At 41.7% G+C, this 18,360-nt stretch overlaps 1 protein-coding gene across 3 annotated transcripts; it reads right to left on the reverse strand.

Moving 5' to 3' along the window:
- Positions 1 to 1,059: 1,059 nt before the first annotated feature.
- Positions 1,060 to 16,549, reverse strand: LOC311015779 (otoferlin). 3 transcript variants are annotated; one of them, XM_084013219.1, is made up of 42 exons: positions 16,344 to 16,549; positions 15,193 to 15,263; positions 14,733 to 14,859; positions 14,568 to 14,622; positions 14,242 to 14,373; positions 14,059 to 14,121; positions 13,865 to 13,949; positions 13,628 to 13,787; positions 13,190 to 13,376; positions 12,892 to 13,078; positions 12,573 to 12,796; positions 12,066 to 12,174; positions 11,684 to 11,867; positions 11,390 to 11,510; positions 11,189 to 11,289; positions 11,004 to 11,094; positions 10,785 to 10,901; positions 10,525 to 10,677; positions 10,194 to 10,383; positions 9,857 to 9,981; positions 9,622 to 9,756; positions 8,567 to 8,728; positions 8,356 to 8,475; positions 8,124 to 8,285; positions 7,831 to 7,993; positions 7,592 to 7,665; positions 7,404 to 7,430; positions 7,170 to 7,301; positions 6,939 to 7,011; positions 6,034 to 6,152; positions 5,783 to 5,920; positions 5,446 to 5,577; positions 5,234 to 5,361; positions 4,940 to 5,110; positions 4,672 to 4,832; positions 4,432 to 4,574; positions 4,004 to 4,092; positions 3,785 to 3,883; positions 3,438 to 3,679; positions 3,096 to 3,274; positions 2,856 to 2,956; positions 1,060 to 1,525 (listed from the first exon to the last, which is right to left on the reverse strand). In XM_084013219.1, the coding sequence occupies exons 2-42, from the start codon at positions 15,236 to 15,238 to the stop codon at positions 1,345 to 1,347; spliced, it is 5,388 nt and encodes a 1,795-aa protein (XP_083869345.1). In that variant the 5' UTR covers positions 15,239 to 15,263; positions 16,344 to 16,549; the 3' UTR covers positions 1,060 to 1,344. The 3 variants fall into 3 exon arrangements, with proteins under 3 accessions (XP_083869345.1, XP_083869344.1, XP_083869343.1); XM_084013218.1 differs by lacking the exons at positions 14,733 to 14,859; positions 15,193 to 15,263; positions 16,344 to 16,549 and having other exon boundaries at positions 9,625 to 9,756; positions 14,568 to 14,618; XM_084013217.1 differs by lacking the exons at positions 14,733 to 14,859; positions 15,193 to 15,263; positions 16,344 to 16,549 and having other exon boundaries at positions 14,568 to 14,618.
- Between the last annotated feature and the right edge of the window lie 1,811 nt (positions 16,550 to 18,360).

Here is an 18,360-nt window from a genome sequence, read left to right on the forward strand (position 1 = left end):
GTCATTGTGAAATAATAACAAATTTGCACCACTACATTGCAGTAATGGATTTTAGTGATTACATGTCAATATGAGAATAAGCTTGGCTTATTTTCTACTGTAGCCATTCTGATTCTTATATTCTACAATTTGTTGTCTTCTGTCAAATTACAGAACAAAAAAAAATCAAGAACAAAAGGGCAACTTCCAAGTGAAATGATTTCTTTGTGTGCGATATAGTAAAAAGCCAGCAGACATCTCAAGCGCCCAACATTTTCTTCACCATGTAACCAGGCATGTTGTAGAGGAACAGAGCCAAGATGGCCAGCAGCAGGAGAGCAGTGACGATCTTGATGGTCAGCCACCTGTACTGGTCACATATCAGGTGTTTCGCAGCTTTGAACGGGATGAGGAACCAGAGGAGGGCGATGTCTGGACGGCTGGTGGAGCACAGAGACAAACACCGTGTTAGAAATGTGATAATCTAATTTTACAAAATCAATTAGTTCCATATGCAACCTTTGTGTCAGAAGTGGCGCGGTAACAAAGTACTGATGCAACCCGAGGAAATGATCATTTCCTCTCAACCAGGTTTGAAAAATCTCAAGGCCTTTCCCGACTGCAGTCACTGGATTTCTGATGAAATAATGTACTTAACTAGTTTGAAAGGCAACAAACCACAATGGTCTTTTGTAATGTTGTGATTAACTGAGAAAAATACTTTTTAGCGTTTTAACCTTTGACTTCTAAATAAAAGATAATCATCACTTTTTAGAGCACCACAAGAATCAGTTGGATGTATTGTACTGAAATGAATACAGGGTTGGATTGATTTAACTTTGAATGTCACCAAGTAACTGTTTGAGTTGTATCTATTCCTTTTATTTGTCATTTAAAAAAAAGAAAGCTTGCTTCTAGTTGATTCTATGAGCTGAAATGCCACTAGACCGAGTCCGCATGTTCCCAAGTCCATGCAGACTCATAACTGAGGATACGTTACTAACGTACAGTACGTAGTCTTCTTTCAGTTTCCAAACACATTCACATACATAGCACACAAACAACGACAAGAGACGGGACAACCAGAAAACTGAATGGTTCAGATGTCAATTTATGCACAAATGTGAAATATCATACATAAACACATACATGACGAGATGTCATGAACTCCAACACAAGCTTACTCATAGGTGAGCATTAATTCATTAATTTAATGGGAATAAAGAAAACCCACTTTCTAGAAACAAGAAAAACTGCACACCAAACACTAGCAATGTGTTGACAAATGGTATATTGCAAAAACATTCACAAAACCTATTGCTGAACGCACACCCTTGGAAAAAGTGATCATGTGCTGGTTTGAGCTCAGACGCCCATCATTTTCTTCACCATGTAACCAGGCGCGCTGTAGAGGAACAGAGCCAAGATGGCCAGCAGCAGGAGAGCAGTGACGATCTTGATGGTCAGCCACCTGTACTGGTCACATATCAGGTGTTTCGCAGCTTTGAACGGGATGAGGAACCAGAGGAGGGCGATGTCTGGACGGCTGGTGGAGCACAGAGAAGTAAACACAATTAAAAAGTGCCAAAGACAATCAACAACCTACAATACACAGAAGGAGGGTCGTACAAAGAACCCCATAGCACCGGAGGGAAGACCTCCACATAAGGCATCGTATTCCTTATACAGAGGTCGAATGAAGAGAAAACATTTGATATGTGCTGAGCCCTGATATGCATGTATCAGTAGTGTCGGGATCAGGACTGAAAAGGTTGCTTGTATGTTGAGAATCATCATAATCATTCCTCTTGTCCATACCGGTCATAAAGAAACCTTGAGAAGCATTCTGTTCGTCCCACATTCTTTCAGTGGAGTCGTGTTAGGAAGGCATCAACTCACAGCCCCAGTATGGAGAGGAGGAACGATTACAGCCACCAATAACCCTTCCAACGTACATATGGACTCATGCGTATTGTAATAAGATAGACTTAACAAACCTGACCTTTAAGATCAGTTCGATCTTTCTCAGATACTTTATTTTCATATTCACACACTGCTTAGAGGTAAGACGATGTCAAATTTTGTTAGCGACAACCTTCTGCACGGGTTGTCTGAGCAACATCTCAAGCTCCCAATATTTTCTTGACCATGTAACCGGGCATGCTGTAGAGGAAAAGGAGCAGCATGGCCAGCAGCAGGAGAGCAGTGACGATCTTGATGGTCAGCCACTTGTACTGATGGCAGACCAGGTTTTTTACGGCCTTGAAGGGAGTGAGGAACCACAGAAGGCTGGTGTCTGGCCGGCTGCAAGGACAAAAACAGATGTTCAGTCACAAAGACTTTAAGCATTATGGACCATTATTGTTGCTCTCTTTCTAAACCAAATTTAAATATAGCCGACATTACTGGAACTAGGACACAATAAAGGTTAAGACAGAGAAACAATTACAGTATTTAGACAACTGATTCTAGGTAGAAATACACAAAAGAGATGATGAAACAGCAACTTACCATGTAAAGAAAGAAGATCCTAGGTTAAGTCCAGAACTTGGTTGAAGTAAATTCTTAAAAATGTCTTTCCTCATATTCCGGAAATCAGTTTATTATTTTGTTATGTCATTTTATAATAGTTTTATAATATTGTTATGCTCGGTTTATGTTTGAGAATTCACATTTTTTTGGGGTTGTTTAAATGTTATTCATGTATTTATTATCATTTTTTTATCATAGTATTTATTTTGTTATTTCTGACCTGCTTTTGTCATTTTTAGTTAAGCTGGACTTGACGCAGCTGAACAGTTTGTATCCTGGCATTTCATTGAGAAACATAGATCAAAAGAGCGGTCCTGTGGGTGACAGCAGAGCATCCTTCATACTTGGGTTTCTCCAGCGGCTCTGGTTCGTTGCGTCCTTCACCAACTGGGCTCCTCTCTGCTTCCTCTCCTGTCAGGAGGTGCAGCTCTGCTTCCACTTTGCCCTAAAAAGATAACAAAAAGACACTCAGTCACCATGAGGTGTTCCAGGTGTAGGATATATGCAGCAGGTTGCAGACCTGCGGAGTGAGGAGGGATGCAACGTCAATTGTTTAGACGTAGATGGTGATAACTTTGACCTACCGTGAGTTCAAACTCGTCATCTTCATTTCTGGCCACAAATGGCCACCAGCCTTTGATCCTCTTCTGTTTGAAGATGGAGACCGTGGGCATCTCCGTTTCGTTTGTCACCATCTCAATGGTGCACTGCTTGGCAGTCTTAGCGCCCCGCGGGAAACGGTTCAGGTCCAGCTCGATTGCACCTGTAAAACGGACATCGTTTAACTCGGAAAATGCAAGAAAGATTAACTGGCACGGTGGAATAAACAAGGAGTTAATAGACAGATCCATGTCTCAACCAAAAACAACACACAGTTTTTGTTTCCCCGTAAGCAGCATTTGTTTTAATTGCACGGTCTACTGCACCTAAGAAGTCATCTGCAGAGAAATGGTCAGCGTCCCACACTTGCAGATTCAGACGAGCTGGGATCTTGTATTCAGTCTCATCCCAGGCAAACATGGACTCTTTTTTTGAGATCACGATCTTCTCCTCAGCCATTAGGTAGTCAAAGGGATAGACGAAGCGCCAGTTGAAGTTGCCCTCCCCGGTGATGGAGTGGTAGTGGACATCTGTGTCCTGCTTGTCCTCCTGCTGCCCCTTCAACCAGCTGTTACAGGAGGGAAAAAAGAATCAGATAATTCTGCGTTTCAAGGTGTTATGTCTGGGTGTAGTTGTGCCCCAAAATGTAAAGACATATAGGGCGGATAATTACCCTCGCACAAATATGTCACTTGATTTCTCGCCAGTGAAGATATCATCGTCCTCTAGAACGACCTCATCTGTGTTCCATATGATCACCCTCAGCTCAAACCTGGACACAAACAAAAATGACAGTTCCTTATTTAAAGCAAACATGTATTGAGATAAAAGCTGAAGGCTGCTGGCCATACATATATATGTGGTGTATGTAAAAGCTTTAACTAGAACATACTTCTTTGGTTTCCTTGGTGAAATATCAAGAGCGGGGCCGGGTGCAGTCATATCCTTGGGGAACATATCCACCCACATCTCAATTCTCCCCTAAAAGCAACGGAACACAAGGGAATAAAGTATGAATTCATTAAAAGGTGTCCAAGTAGAACTTTGAAGAAAAAAATATCTGAGGCACTCAGGAAGGTAAAAATCTGATATCTAATCAGATTAGCCCTGTACCAATAAAGGCTTTCTATCATTTACCTTCCTGAGTGCCTCAGATATTTTTTTCTTCAAAGTTCTACTTGGATCCCCAAACTGAAGAGCACCAGAGGGACACCTTTTTCCACACCCAAGCAGCACTCCATGCATTCTGTTTTTTTGATTGATGATTAAAAGGTGTACTTAGCTGAAGTGTAGCCAGCATGAGTACACTGACTGACATACTTGTTCGATTCCTGGTTTATCGGGGTGGAGCAGTGGTCTGGTTTCCACATGTTCTGGGATCAGTTTGCAGCCGACCCGTGGGATTTCCTCCCAGTGCTTCAAGACGGTCAGAGCCAGATGTTCTTCTGTCTGCTTCTTCAAACCTGACAAACATCATCAAAAGGCGGTTTAATCATTCAAATATGACTTTAGTATTTTTTTCCTTTGAGAGAAACAGAAGGATTTGAGTGAGATTAACACCGTTTTCATCCTCTATCTCAGTCTGCGCCATGAAGACCCGGTTCTCCACCTTCACTCGCCCTCCAGGGCCGTAGTGAGGCCCGTCCAGTTTGCCGTCCTTACAGAGCTTAGCAAGGATCTGTGTCGGTTTCATCGGGTCCCGCCACACATTGTAACCATGGCTAAAGAAAAGAGCAAACGCAGTCATGATAGAAACAAACATTGTTAATGAAATAGATTAGGACACTCCATTCAATGGTGTGTGTGTGGTTGGTCTTCTGATTCTTACATGGCATAGTTACATGAAAGACCACACGTGGCTCTGTGTTTGCTGTAGAAACGGTTCTCCAGGTCAAGTTTAGTTTCTCCAATCAGATCGTCGGTTCCCACCAGGTCCCAGTCATAAATTGACACCGCGAGTGTGGAATCCATTGGGAACGTGGCCTCCACGTCGAAGGATCTGATAGGATGAGAGAAACAGCATTTGTCCGGTTTTTAAGGACATTTAGAACGTGCATAATATAGTCCAACCCTGTAAGACCATACACAGTTAGTAATGATCGTATTAAACATTCATACTTACTTGCCAAACAAAGGGTTCAGCTGTTTTGAGATGTAGTTCTCTTTGTCTCTGATCTCTGTCTTTCCCAGTTTGATTGCAATGTATGGATCAGCCTTCCCATTAATGTCAGCTGGATGCAGGTCAGTTGCCTACCAAAAGAAAAATGCATTCAGCAGTCCTGTATTGTATAATGACAATTATAAATCCTTCAAGTGCAGAAACACATAGCCCACCCGAATAATGTAGATGCGGACGAGGATATTAATGGGGTCGTTGTGAGGAATGTTCTGGAACATTCCCATGGTGGAGTCGAAGCTGGAGTCTCTGAGCATGTCGTCCGACACTTTGTACATGCACAGAGAGCCCTGAAGGGACACCGTCAAACAAAAGAATTGTTATATTGCAAAAAAAATATATTGGAAAAACCAGCAATTGACTATTGTTTTAGCTAAACAAAAAGAGAAATCTATGACTATTGACTCGTTTTCAATACATGTCAATGGTTTATACAGACAATTGATGTAACAGAAGAAGAAAATATGTATTGTACTGTAAACATTTGGTTCTTACTTTGAATTTTCCAACAATTCTGTCCTCGTCCATCACGTTTTGGTCGTCGTCATCGCCACCTTTTCCCCGAAACAGATTAAAGCTGTGGAGCCAGTCTTCAAAGCTGTCAAATTCACTCTCCAGTTCTTTTGGGTACACCTGGTTTCAGAGCACACATTTAACAAAACGTACAATTGGTTTTCAGTGGTATCTTTTTCTCAGAATGTGGCACTTTATATGTATATATATACACACACACACGAGTAGAGTACCTTCAGCTCATCCAGCTTTGGCTTCTTCTTCTCAAAGTGATCGATTCCCAGCTTCTTCTTTTCTTTCTTTCCTTTTCCTCTCTTGGTGCCTTTCACAGGAGAGTCATCGGGTTTGATATCTGAGTACAGGTTAGCGGTGGGGACGAGTGAAGGGGGGGGGGGGGGGGGGGGGAGCAAAGCACTCGAGACATGAATTCCACATGAAAGTTGCCAAAACCAGCTGTGTACACAACAAGCATGCCATTGAACTGTATACGAGTGAAGTATAGAGTTCAGTGGGGATACTTGGTGGGGGGGGGCAGGATCCGCCAGGCTGTGTAAAGACGTGACTGGTTCTTGTCATCATCATCCACTGTCAAGTCATGTCAAAGTATATTTACACTAATATGCACCATATAATATAGTGTATAATGAATTTGCATACATGATATATTTTGTCATGTCATTAATGAGCACAGAATCAAACGCGTTTCAGATCTATCACGAAAATAAATACTCATCAAATTGCCCTGTCTGTAATTCTACATTGACAACTTTCATGGCAAGCATACAACGAATATGCAAATATGTGAGAGAGAAAAAAAGCGGTCGTCCCACGTATGGAAATTTAAGATTCATGTCAGGATCTACACGGAGGCATTCTGGGGCTAGGAGGGCTACATGGTTCACTACAGCACTGTAGAGGAGAACAACAATCAGAGTTAGTGAGGTTATAACACATGGTAACTACATGCTTGTACTGTGGCTTTGGGTTAGATGTGTGGCGCTTTCATTTATGACCTAACACTTGGTTTACGGTTGACAAAAAGGTACACGCAAGCAAGCTGGATCATAAAACAACGTTTCAAAGTAAGTAAGACACAACAACGTCTTGTGTGTGTCTTGTTTGCCGATCTGGTTTTTACCTCCGCCGTCAGCAATGTCCGCGTCATCTTTGTCCTCTGAATCTGAAAGAGCAGCTTCTTGAGCCCTGAGAGCCTGCGGGAAAGTCATTTATCAACTGGATTTATCAACATCCACATTCTCCAGCATTTAATGTCAGCTGCCATCATACTCTGTAGCTCAACTGTATCATCTACTGCAGTCAGTAAAGCAAGGAAGAGTCAAAATAGCCGTTTTTCCCCCCCGTTACTGACCTCTGTCAAAGTTTCAATGGAAGCAAAATATTTGGACCACCAGTCCAACATGCTCTCGTCTAGTTCCTCCTCTTCAATCTCATCGCCCTTCTTCCTCTTCTTCTTTTTCCCCTTTCCGTCCTTATCGTCGTCCTTTTTATTCAAGATGCATTAAATATGCTCTCAGTGAAGATTTGCAACAACAACAAAAAATCCTTCAATTTTGATTAATTAAGTGTAAAGTACTTTGCTTACCTCAACTTTGACCACAGCATCAGAGCACTAGGTAGAAAAGCAGATTGCATAATGTCTGACTCTTTGAAAGGGTTCTGGTATGGAAATGCTGCCTGTTTTAACTGTGTCCTCTATGTAGATTAATATTCAAACAGGATCTTACTCTCTGAATGAAGGTTACACAAAATTGACAAAAAAAGAGAACTTACAGAGTCTAGTTTGACCACAGTGTCCATCTTCTTAAAACCAGGCTCAGGTTCCAAGTTGACGACAATTATTTCCTCTGAAAGATGAATGAGAATGTGTTTATCTCTATAACTGCCAGTTATTTCAGGTGTAAACGGATACTGTCTTCACTCAATTTGGATTACCGTATGTCGTTCCTTCGTAACAATAATGTAAAATGAATGCACTACAATGTAATATGCCTCCAGGCTTTAGTCCGTACCTGTAGTGGACCAGTTGTTGGCCTGCTTGTCTGTTGCCCTGTAGATGAACTTTCGCAGGCTGGTGACAGCGATGGAGCCGACCAGAGTGTAGCGGCCGAAAGCCCTGCAGTCCACCACGCGGATGTTCAGTGGCGGGTGGAGCAACTCATTCTCAGGCAAATCCTGACACACAAAATCAACCAATTAGTTCGATTGACGAGAATCATTTCCCAGAAATTACTTTTTTGGATGTCATGTAAACACTTTAATTTAAAAAGATGATGTTAAAAAAGTAATTAAAATGATTAAATACCACTTCAAACCACTTCACAAGGGTGCTGAAGTTGGGGTTTTTCTTGTAATTGGGGATGAGGGCCGACTGTACTCCCTTTCCAGCACATTCAATGTCCACACGAGGCCGATCCACCTGGGCCAGATTCACCCTCTTCAAGTCCCTCAAGCCCCAGAATAGAACCTGAGGGATGGGGGTCGTCAGTGGTTGTGTTGTTGTTATTTTCTGTTAAAAGCTCAAATTAAATCTGCACCTCAATCCTGTATTTGCTGAGCACTGGTCTGATCCCCAGAGGGACAGGCAGGATTGGGCCGCGGTCCATGTCTGTGGGACCGTCTATGGGAGGCAGGTCAGCTTTCCCATTGGGGCCAATCTAACAGAGGACACACGGAAGAATTATAAATCACTTAGTCCGACATAATTACAACTTGAGTGTGGTGAACAACAGTATCACACAGGCTGACCTGCAGTAGTTCAAAGGCTGCCAGCATTTCTCCGGCGGAGCAGTTCCCGCGGTAGATCTGATAGTACTCCAGCTGGGGAGGGAAGCGCGGGGGACCATAGTGCTCATCCGCCATCTTGACCACAGGCTTGGCGAAGGTTCTGCCCATGAAGTCAGCTTTACCCTGGAAGCATAATTCATGTTTGAACCTTAAAACATGAATTACAGTTTGAATATTTGAAAGAAGAGCCTAACATACCCAATCCATCGGTGTTCATATTACAATAGCTTTATTATAAAACATGTTATGATGGTGTAATCGTGAGTTATTTGATTTGTCCTGTCAGCAGGAAGAAACATGCCTTGAGATGCACATGTTTCTAGGCAGACTTGGTTAAAAAAAAACCCACTGAAGATAAGAGACCAAAAGAAAAAAATAAACAAAAGCAACATACCTAAAATAACCAGTGACTGCAAAACAGATATATGTATTTATGTGAAAAGATCATTGAAGTATTACTCAATGTTTAATATATATATATATATAATATTAAATCTCTCTCTTGCAGTTAGTGGTTATGAAGATTTGAAATTCTCTGTTGGCCACATACAAAAAGCACAAAATGTCACTTAAAGGAATGCATCAGGTATAAGTTCATCTCTCCTTATGGACGTATCTTATGCCTCTTGCATGCCTTTCATAACAATCTACTCTGCACATTACAGTGCGTCTACAGTACATCAAGCCATCAGAATCCACACTCTACTTATCCAAAGGGTCATCCAAAACAATGGTGTTATTGACAGGAGCAAATATAGAAGTGTCAGTCAGCAAAAGCATTCTTTCAGATAGATAATTCATATCACGTTGCTAACGACAAACTCATAAAGTGACACGTTTAATCTTACGTTTCAAATGAAAGACAGGCAGACTCTTAAATTACTAGGATGATACGGGTGGAGGAGAACGGTGAGACAGTTGCTATCTGGTAATACAAGCTGGGTGAAGGTGGACTGATTGCTCACATTCATCTGAATGGGAAAACAGAGGCATCTCTATTTCAGAACAACCCTTACCACTGTGTCTTGATCATAGATTTCAATGACGATAATTGGAGGGTCGTCTCTCAGTTCGCTGGCCTCTCCGAACAACTCCACATTCTCAAAGACCAGCAGCTGGTCCCATGTGGGGCACAGAGTCTCAGCCAGGACCTGGAAAGGAAAGAGAACGTTCGATAAATGCAGGATGTGCCGTTCAATATATCTTAAGCTGGGAGTTGACTTTCCTAAAAAGCTCTTGGAGCGTGCTCACCTCCGTGACCTGGCTTTGTGTGGAGAAGAAGACTCTTGCAAAGGGATCCGACAGACCTGTGCTGTCAGCAGCAAACAGGCTGCGAGCTTGGTACATGTGGACCCTCAGCTGGAAGATCTGTTTCACTGTTGACAGATGCACACATGCATACATTAATGAATTAGCACTTATAACTTTGAACCACATGAACACCAGTAAATCAGGTGTCACCAAACCAAAGCAACCAGGAGTTCTGAAGGATTACCACCTTAACATATTGTAAAGGAAATCTCATTTTATTCGGGAAGCTTTTATATGAGCGTCCAGTTAAGATGGATGAATTGGTTGATGGTCTTACTCATGTAGGTGAGGCTGATGGGAGGTGAGCATGGCATGCCAGGTCCTTTGGACAACTTGTTTTCCTCAAATCCATTGGGTAGACCGCTCAGATAGTCTTTGCGCTGTCTGGTCAGACCCAGCCACAGATAAATCTCTATCTTGGACTGGACTGTCCAACCAGCAGGCCCAAAGCCTTTCTTACCAGGGATCTTTATTACAAGAGGGGGAAATAAATGATTTAATCATTCACACAAAGTGAAAGGGGATTTGATGCAATGCACAAAATACGTGTCAGATTGGATCAACTGCCATTTGATTGATTAGCTTCCTACATTTTTGCATAAACTCACCCTCAGGAAGATTGTCTTGACTTTGCCACAGTCCTTTCCTGTCTCCTCCCCTGTACTGGAATAAAGGATGTCTTTGGAGGGAACACGTGCGTAAGCGATGCGTTTCCCATTACTTATCATCCATATGAAAATGTCAGGAACGCTGTGTTGAGGCTGCAATAAAAAGACGCTCAATGAAACATGGAATGACCACAAGGAAACAAGCATGTGCAACAAAGAAAAGCATTTGTGGACGGTAGACGTAATATTGTGGATCTCACTTCATCTGCCAGGAAGCGCAGCCTTGTGAGGAAGTTCTGAGCCAGCTTGATTTTATCTCTCACTGTGCTTTTCTTCACCTGTGACCTCATCGCTTTAGCTTGCTGGCCGATGCTTTCCTAAAAACCCAGAAACAGCCCAGCATTCAGCAAGACGGTGCCGATATTAACAATCAACAAGTAAAAAAAAACGATACACAGCTCCCCCCTGAATTGACATACCACTTCTGACATGCACAGCTTCAGTCTCTCCCTGTCAAGTTTGGTTCTGCCAGACTGATTCTGATCCTTGTTTGCCAGCGAAAGAAACTGACTGAAAGAAGTGGAGCTCAGTCAGAGTCAAAGGTCATACTGATCTATTAGACTCATCGTTCACGACTGCTAGGTTTACGTTTGTGGCTACGGACCTGCAACCCTGGCTGAGTTCCTCCAGGACGCCCCTCAGTCTGCGCTCAGGGTAGCTCTTTTCTGTCTTGATGATCTCTTGCACGTCATTCAGTCCGTCCTCCTGTGGCAGCAATAGAAGATGTTTAGGATCATTCAGCAAGAAGTCAGCATTCAACTGCCAATACTAAAAAAACGACATATCGGTAAAGTACATGACTTGCCAGTTTATCTGCAATGTTGTCTATAATGTTGGCATTGTACAGCCTCCTTCTCTGGTCCTGCCACCAACTCTTGATGTAGATACATGGCTTCCTCTCAAAATACGGCAGGTGGAAGTAGTTTCTGAGGATGCAAATAACACATTTCCTCAAAAGAAAGTCTGAGCTGATTAAACTGTGATGTTGATTGAAGCACATCTAACAGAATGAAGAGACTAATATGTGAAGATTTACTGAATAATCTTTCTGTTTTAGTAAGATATGTATATTTGCACAGGATCTTGTTTTAGCTCTGACCGGTCAGTGATGACAGGTTTCATGGGAGGAGTAGTTGCCACTGAAGTCAGGTCTCCGTCCTCATCCAGCTCATCCTCACTGGAGTTGTGGATCAGTTCAGTTTCCTCCTCGTCACCGTCTCCTCCCCCCCTTTTCCCCTGCGTTTTTGGCCTGGCAACCCCGTCAATCTCGTTTCCATAGTAACCTGGCACACAGCAGCAATGTTAACAGTCACACCCTTAAATATGATGTACATTCAACTCCTGATGATACTACTTGGTCTCAAACACTGCCTGCTTACATGAATTACAACACTTTAACGTTAATTCAGACTCAGATTTGAGGCTTAAGACGGGTCAGTGGGAGACATTAAGTAAGACAAAAGAAGAGGTAATGGAAATACCTATGGTGACCTCAAAGCTGATGGGCTTATCGCCAATCTTTCTGTCAATCATTGTGGCCTCCAGGAAAGACCCAAAGAGGAAAAACTCCTCAACTTTCCCGGTAGCAGTCTGTGAAGTAGACAATAAAGTGTGAAAAGTGGGTAAACGCTGTAAAAGTTAGAAACCAAACAAGACACTTGAATTCACCAATGAAAGCTGTAAAAAACACTTATGATATAAAAAAACAACGTGGTAGTGACGGCTCTGTAATACAAGCTGTCGGACAGTGAGAACTGAGTCCCCGAGGACTCGGAGTTATGATCCCGGGGTGCTCAACTGGATTAGCTGTGTGACTTACATTGTCCACCAACAAAAAAGAAGCCACATTAATGCAAACAGCATGTTAATAATGCACCAGGTGGGCTAAATAAAGACAATTAATAATTCACGACTGCAGCACAATGCCCTGTCAGCAGGAGTAACAATAGGCCTCCTCTGCATGGCTGCCCATCCAAACAGGGACCCACCTCTGAGATGTTGGGTATTCCCTCCAACTGGACCTCAGTGGAGCTGGAAATGTCAGGTGAGGAGGGGTCCAGGATCTCCACACCCAGGCTGATGAGCAGACGGGCCCTGAAGGACACTCCCTCTCCGAGCCCTTCGTTTAACTCCTGATACTCGTCCATCAGGGAGTAGGTACGCGTGGAGCCGTACATGTTAACCCAGGCAGGACCCAGAGTGGGAAGGAACCCTGAGATGTAAAGAATTAACATCATTCGGATCTGATAATTAGCTAATCACGGAGCGAATGGCACTACTTATTGTCGTGTGCAAATGGTACATCACCTTTGTCCCCATCATTGGAAATGTTCCGTAGGTCCAGGAAGTGTGTTCCCATAGCAACATCATTCACTTTATCGGAGTCACGGATCTGGATCTTCATGCGCTTGCACAGTGGTGGAAACATCTCCGTGAAAACAATTTGTTCGTTCCAGATAGGCTCATAGCAACTCTTCTGAACCGATGTTTTCCCCTGTAATCACACGTTACAATCAACAACACAACTCAGGGATTCTACTGTCCGAGATGAATCAGATACAAAAACAGAGCGCAATGCATGGTTCGGATCATCACTACTACTCACCTTCTGCCCGGCAAAGAGTACTTGGACATAAGGATCAACCAGGTCCTTATTTTCTCCAATGAAGGCCTTCTTGACGTTGGCCATGATGCTGGTGTTCATCCTGGGGAGTCCCTCGGCTCTGTAGATCTTCAGGTAATAACGAGCCCACTGTCGCTCTGCAGGCACCCCCTCTGGTATTAAGAGATTACTGAAGCAGAAATGGCACGCACGTGAAATAAGCTAACAAACAAGACACTAACATCTGAGCTGAAACAAATGTAGCAGGATTTTTTTATATGCACCATTAATAAATAAATCACGATGATGTACTCATCACCATATCAACACAAATACTGGATTTAAATTCTGAAAAAAGCTCAGCAATCTCTTTGTAAAGTCGACTCAGAGACAATTTATATTTTTGGAATAAAGAACCGTGCACAATAGAAATCGAGTTACCCCTCTATGTCATCTTCATCTGATTCGTTGGCCTTGTGTGGAGTCTTTATGGTGTCTCCTTTGGCCACAACTGCAACATCACACTTAATGTAGCCTTTGCAACCCGCTGAGATGTCATCAGGATCAGACAACAAGGCCCACTTGTGGTAAAACTGGTGTTCTGCAAGACAAACGAGAAGACGGATTCATCGATTGATAGTTCATGATGAGAGAAGTTGATCTGCAGCGATTCTTTACCAGGCTGGAAGTAGATTGTGCCAACATCCAGTTTAAAAGTTCCAACCAGTGTTCCACTACGCAGAAGGTTTTTGGAGTGAATTACCTAAGGGTTGGTTCAGGGACATAAAACATTAAATACACGTGTCTTGCAGCAGACAAGAAAATGATATGAATCCCTTTTATGTTACGCTGTTGTGAATCAAACAACTTACAGACAACTTCAGGATTTTGTCGAACATGACATCCGGAGGGACGTGGAAGTCAAACACAAAGTACTGGGAGGAGAAAAGAGTTAGCAATGGTGATGTTAGGACATCATATTTAGACACAGAGCACGTTTTTCTCCCCCAAACTGAAATGAATGTCGATACAATATGTCGTCATAGCAGACTCACTTCGTTGTAGTATGGGCAGTTGGTGGATTCCTTCATTGAGGTGTACTTTTTATCTTCTCCAATCTCCACACAGACCAGTGGATCCATGTTCAGTCCGATCAGCTGCCTGGCTTCAATCACTGTCACGCTGATCTGGAAATGATCAAGTAAGTGATTTTTTTTTAAGTGAATGATTATAAATCAAGTGTGTCAGACAAAAGAAAGGAGATTAACCTGCACAAATACAAACACATTCACACATTCCACAACTACTAGTCAATAATTCATCACCGCACACTAGACAAATTAAACTGGGCCGATAAAATGATGGGTAAGTTTGCTCTTACTTGGTAATCTACTGGTCTTCCAGAACTTGGCTCCATTTTTATGTCTGGCTTTGATCTGTAAGAAGATGAGGTGTCAGATACTATTTCATCAGATTCACATGATTAACGCTCCTTTGTGTTTTTTAAATTAATTTTTAAATTAATAAACTACAGAATCAGGCTTGCCTCTTATTTGATACATTGGTGGTGACGGCTGTGACTGAGGCCAGTGAGATGGTGTCTGGATCTGGGCCTCCTCCCATGAACATGCCCTGACGATCCAGATCCTCCGTCTCCAGAATAGCTGGCTCATCTGGAGATCGTATGAAAAGCTTACAATGTTGTTGCTCAAACATTGTGTTTTATTGTGTGTTTCATCATGAAATATACATCCTGGGAGCTTTGACATGTAAGAAACCGCCATACACTACATTTAAAAGCAGAAAGAAGGTAATACATTCTGGATTTAAGATGGTTAATAAGGGCCTAAAATGCTATGATGCCATTTACAGCTCAACAACTTGATAAAAACATGAGTTTGACAAAATGTTCTTTAGTGGGCTGACGTGGGCCGTAAGCCAACAGGAGTTTGTAATATCAGCCAGGATTTCCTGTCTTATTTGTCATCCATCTTAGTTAGTGATACCTCCGTTTCTGTCTTCCTTGTGTCCGCGGTGCTTACTGCGCTTCATGGTTCAAAACAATTCTTTGTGTGCTCTGTGAAAGAAACATAAAGGGATTCACAATTTAACAGACATCTGCTCTTTTATGAGGAAAACATAGGGGTAGATTTTGCTGATGTAATTACATGTAACAACTTTCCATTACTTAACAACCAAACAAGTAAACTATTTTTATGTATATTAATCTCATTTTCTATGCATGTTCTACAAATCTCACTTCTTCTGTCTTGACAGCCACAACAGACTAAAACATGAAACTCCACTCCAACGTCTTATAGACAGAAGGAGGCCAACAGCTAGAATTAATAATAATCCACAAAAGGATCCAAGAGCAACTGGAAAACGCCTAAATTATTAAAAGCATTTAAAATATTTAATGCACATGTATTCAAAACCAAAACCTTTGACTGAGGAAACATATTTCAAAGTGCCATGACAGAACTAAAGTACAGCATGCATGCTGTAATGTTAAGAGGGGTGTCTGTATGCTACTAAGCCCTTGATTAGCCTTCAAAAGGGGCGTTTAATTATTCAAATCAGCTGACCTTAATACATCAATTAAATAGGATTAATTTCACATGCATTGTGAAAAACAATATACTCAAAATAATAAGTCTGCAAAGTGCTCCTTCCACAGAAACACCGTTTTAATCTAAAAATGACCTATTTTGACATGAAGTTGTTGTTTTATTTACATTTTCTCTACATGCTCAAATTTGCGATTAACAGTGAAAACAACCAGAAAACAAAGTGGAACACATTTAAACTGTGCACCATACATTTTAAACACATGTCCCAAAGCTTGAACTTAGTCAGAACACAGCATCCGGCAAAGTAATGAAACCCCCTTATAAGTTGCATGTTGCAGACATTAAGGATAACCAAAAAGCATGCAAACAGCAAAAAACCTTGAATGCAAGATTCTGCTTATTTTGTTATCCAAATGAAAAAAAACATTCATATATATATATATATACATTTCAACTGAGCAAATAATTAACCTGAGCAAGTCCCTTTCAAGTATGCTGCAGAACACTGAGGCCTAAAGGTTTGCATGTTACAGTTGATCTTTGTTTGACGTTCTCACACAATAATACAATGTTATAATACATACCATACAAGAAAAAATGCTCTTTTCTCCTTCCTCTGAGTAGCTCCAAGAGGTTCCCTGCAACGGAAACCGCAACTTATTTCTGTCTCCGAGATGGAAGCAACACTACGTAAACATTTTAGACCTTTACACAGCGGCAGGGAATAAGGCTTCAAAGTAAAGTTGCACAGAAAAGAATTGGGTTTGTCCAAGTCTGAAGTTGGGCAGGAGTGATGTGATACGCCAATGAATAGTGCATGAGTGTTGAACCCGAGACTGGTAACTATAACTAGGGACTGCTGAGAGACGTCACTGTGAGCAGTCTGCCAATCTGCATTGGCTGTGCACAAAACAAGAGAAAATATGAAACTTTTTAAAAGTCTTAAATTGTGCTTGAAGAGGATGAAGCCAACCAACAATGTTTACGTAAGACAAGAGGCCATCCCATTAATCCAATGGATAAATTGTAATAGTCATAGTGATTCTGCACAATAGAGCTCAAAAAGCCTCATCTTAACTAAACTAATGAAGGAGTAATGTGCATCTTGAGTCATCATTGTAAAGCATAAGTGTGTGCGTATATATTGGTACCGACATCATGGAAAAGCTTTGAAATGTGTGAACATGAGGTAATCAATAAATTGCCATGTAAACAGTGATAGAATGTAATGGAGTTAAACAAAATGTCAGGCCAGCCTAGTTTATTTAACCAGGTAAAAAAAGCCCGTTGAGATCCAGTATCTCTTTCACAAGTTGGAAGAATGCTCCCTTTTAATCTTTCATAGCGTGCGGATCCAAACTGGGTCTTCGTGCAGACACACTGCTTTTTGTCACGGTATCACCAAATGGTGTCCCGTCCTATTTGCAACGCCTTGTGTTTTCAAATACCTTCAGGTTTGAGCCTTAAGGTCTAAAAACTGACCTTTTCATTTGATCACACGTGCTGTACACATTGGTCTCTGTTTCCCAGTGTTAAAAGTATGGATTATGTTGCATTATTTCACTAAATTGAGGCATGCTTTAGCAACTTCTATTCAACGCAACTTATATTGAACGTTGAAGTACGACTCATCATCTCATCAATTACACATACAGCCAGTCTGTAAACCATACGTCAAAGTCTTAAGTTGCTGGTATCCGATGAAACTAGGCTCTAAATTATTTAAGCGCTCCAGTCAGGGTTGCATGTGGCATCCTCATTATGTGGAGGTATCGCTGTTCACAACAAAAGAAATAGATTTAGCTTTGAGGGAAAAACAGAGAAATATGTTATCGTTATAATTAAATTGTAAAAATATCTTTGTTTGCTACACTTAAGGAACTTTTAGCCTTTTAAACTTCTACGTTGAATGATACATATATAAACCGATAGTGAGTAGATATGTTTCAAACTAAACATCATGTTTTACTTCATACAACTACTTCAATTGCTTTCCTTGTCTTCACCTAGAACTGTAGAGGATCCACCTTTTCCTGCCCGCTAAGCTGGAAGTGTGTGATACTCTCAGTGACACCAACCTGACCACTCTGCTGAGGGATTCTGCCCTTAATTACATGATTCACTACCGGCTACGAGGGGTGGAGGAGATCCTAGTTCCTGCAGGATGGCCGGGAAACCATGTCAGCAATGGTGCAAAGTTACGAGTTGCCCCTGTAGTCTAATACACTGACTGTATTCTCCGATGGGTGTTATCATGAATGGCAACTTTAAACACTTTGAAGTTGACAGCAGCAACTAAACCAATGTCCCATGGTTGACTTTTCTGATTTGATAAAGAACAAAAAGTAATAAACTTGATTAAAAAAACAATTCTGTGCAAGCATTATCCACGTCAGTAGACTCTCAGACGTCTCTGGTGCAAAATCAGGCATAACAAAATGTAATATATATATATATTTATGCAATAAAAAATAGTTCTACGCATGAGCAAGCAACCAAGCCTTTAAACTGACACCTTTGACAATGTCGTCTAGGGTGAACCACACAATGACTTGATACCAACCATGCAATCTTATCCCATGTAGGTCCAGTGTCCAAAGG

Source organism: Eutrigla gurnardus, assembly GCF_963514095.1.
Source record: "Eutrigla gurnardus genome assembly, chromosome: 7".
NCBI lineage: Eukaryota > Metazoa > Chordata > Actinopteri > Perciformes > Triglidae > Eutrigla > Eutrigla gurnardus.

What these genes read in the sequence shown, in the direction of transcription:
- LOC311015779 (XM_084013219.1), bottom strand. Translation starts at nt 15,238, where the DNA reads ATGAAGCGCAGTAAGCACCGCGGACACAAGGAAGACAGAAACGGAG. An exon ending in TCTATGATCAAGACACAGTG is followed by an intron (nt 8,729 to 9,621) that starts GTAAGGGTTGTT and finishes TTATGCTTCCAG; the next exon opens with GGTAAAGCTGACTTCATGGG. An exon ending in ATGACGAGTTTGAACTCACG is followed by an intron (nt 2,957 to 3,095) that starts GTAGGTCAAAGT and finishes TTATCTTTTTAG; the next exon opens with GGCAAAGTGGAAGCAGAGCT.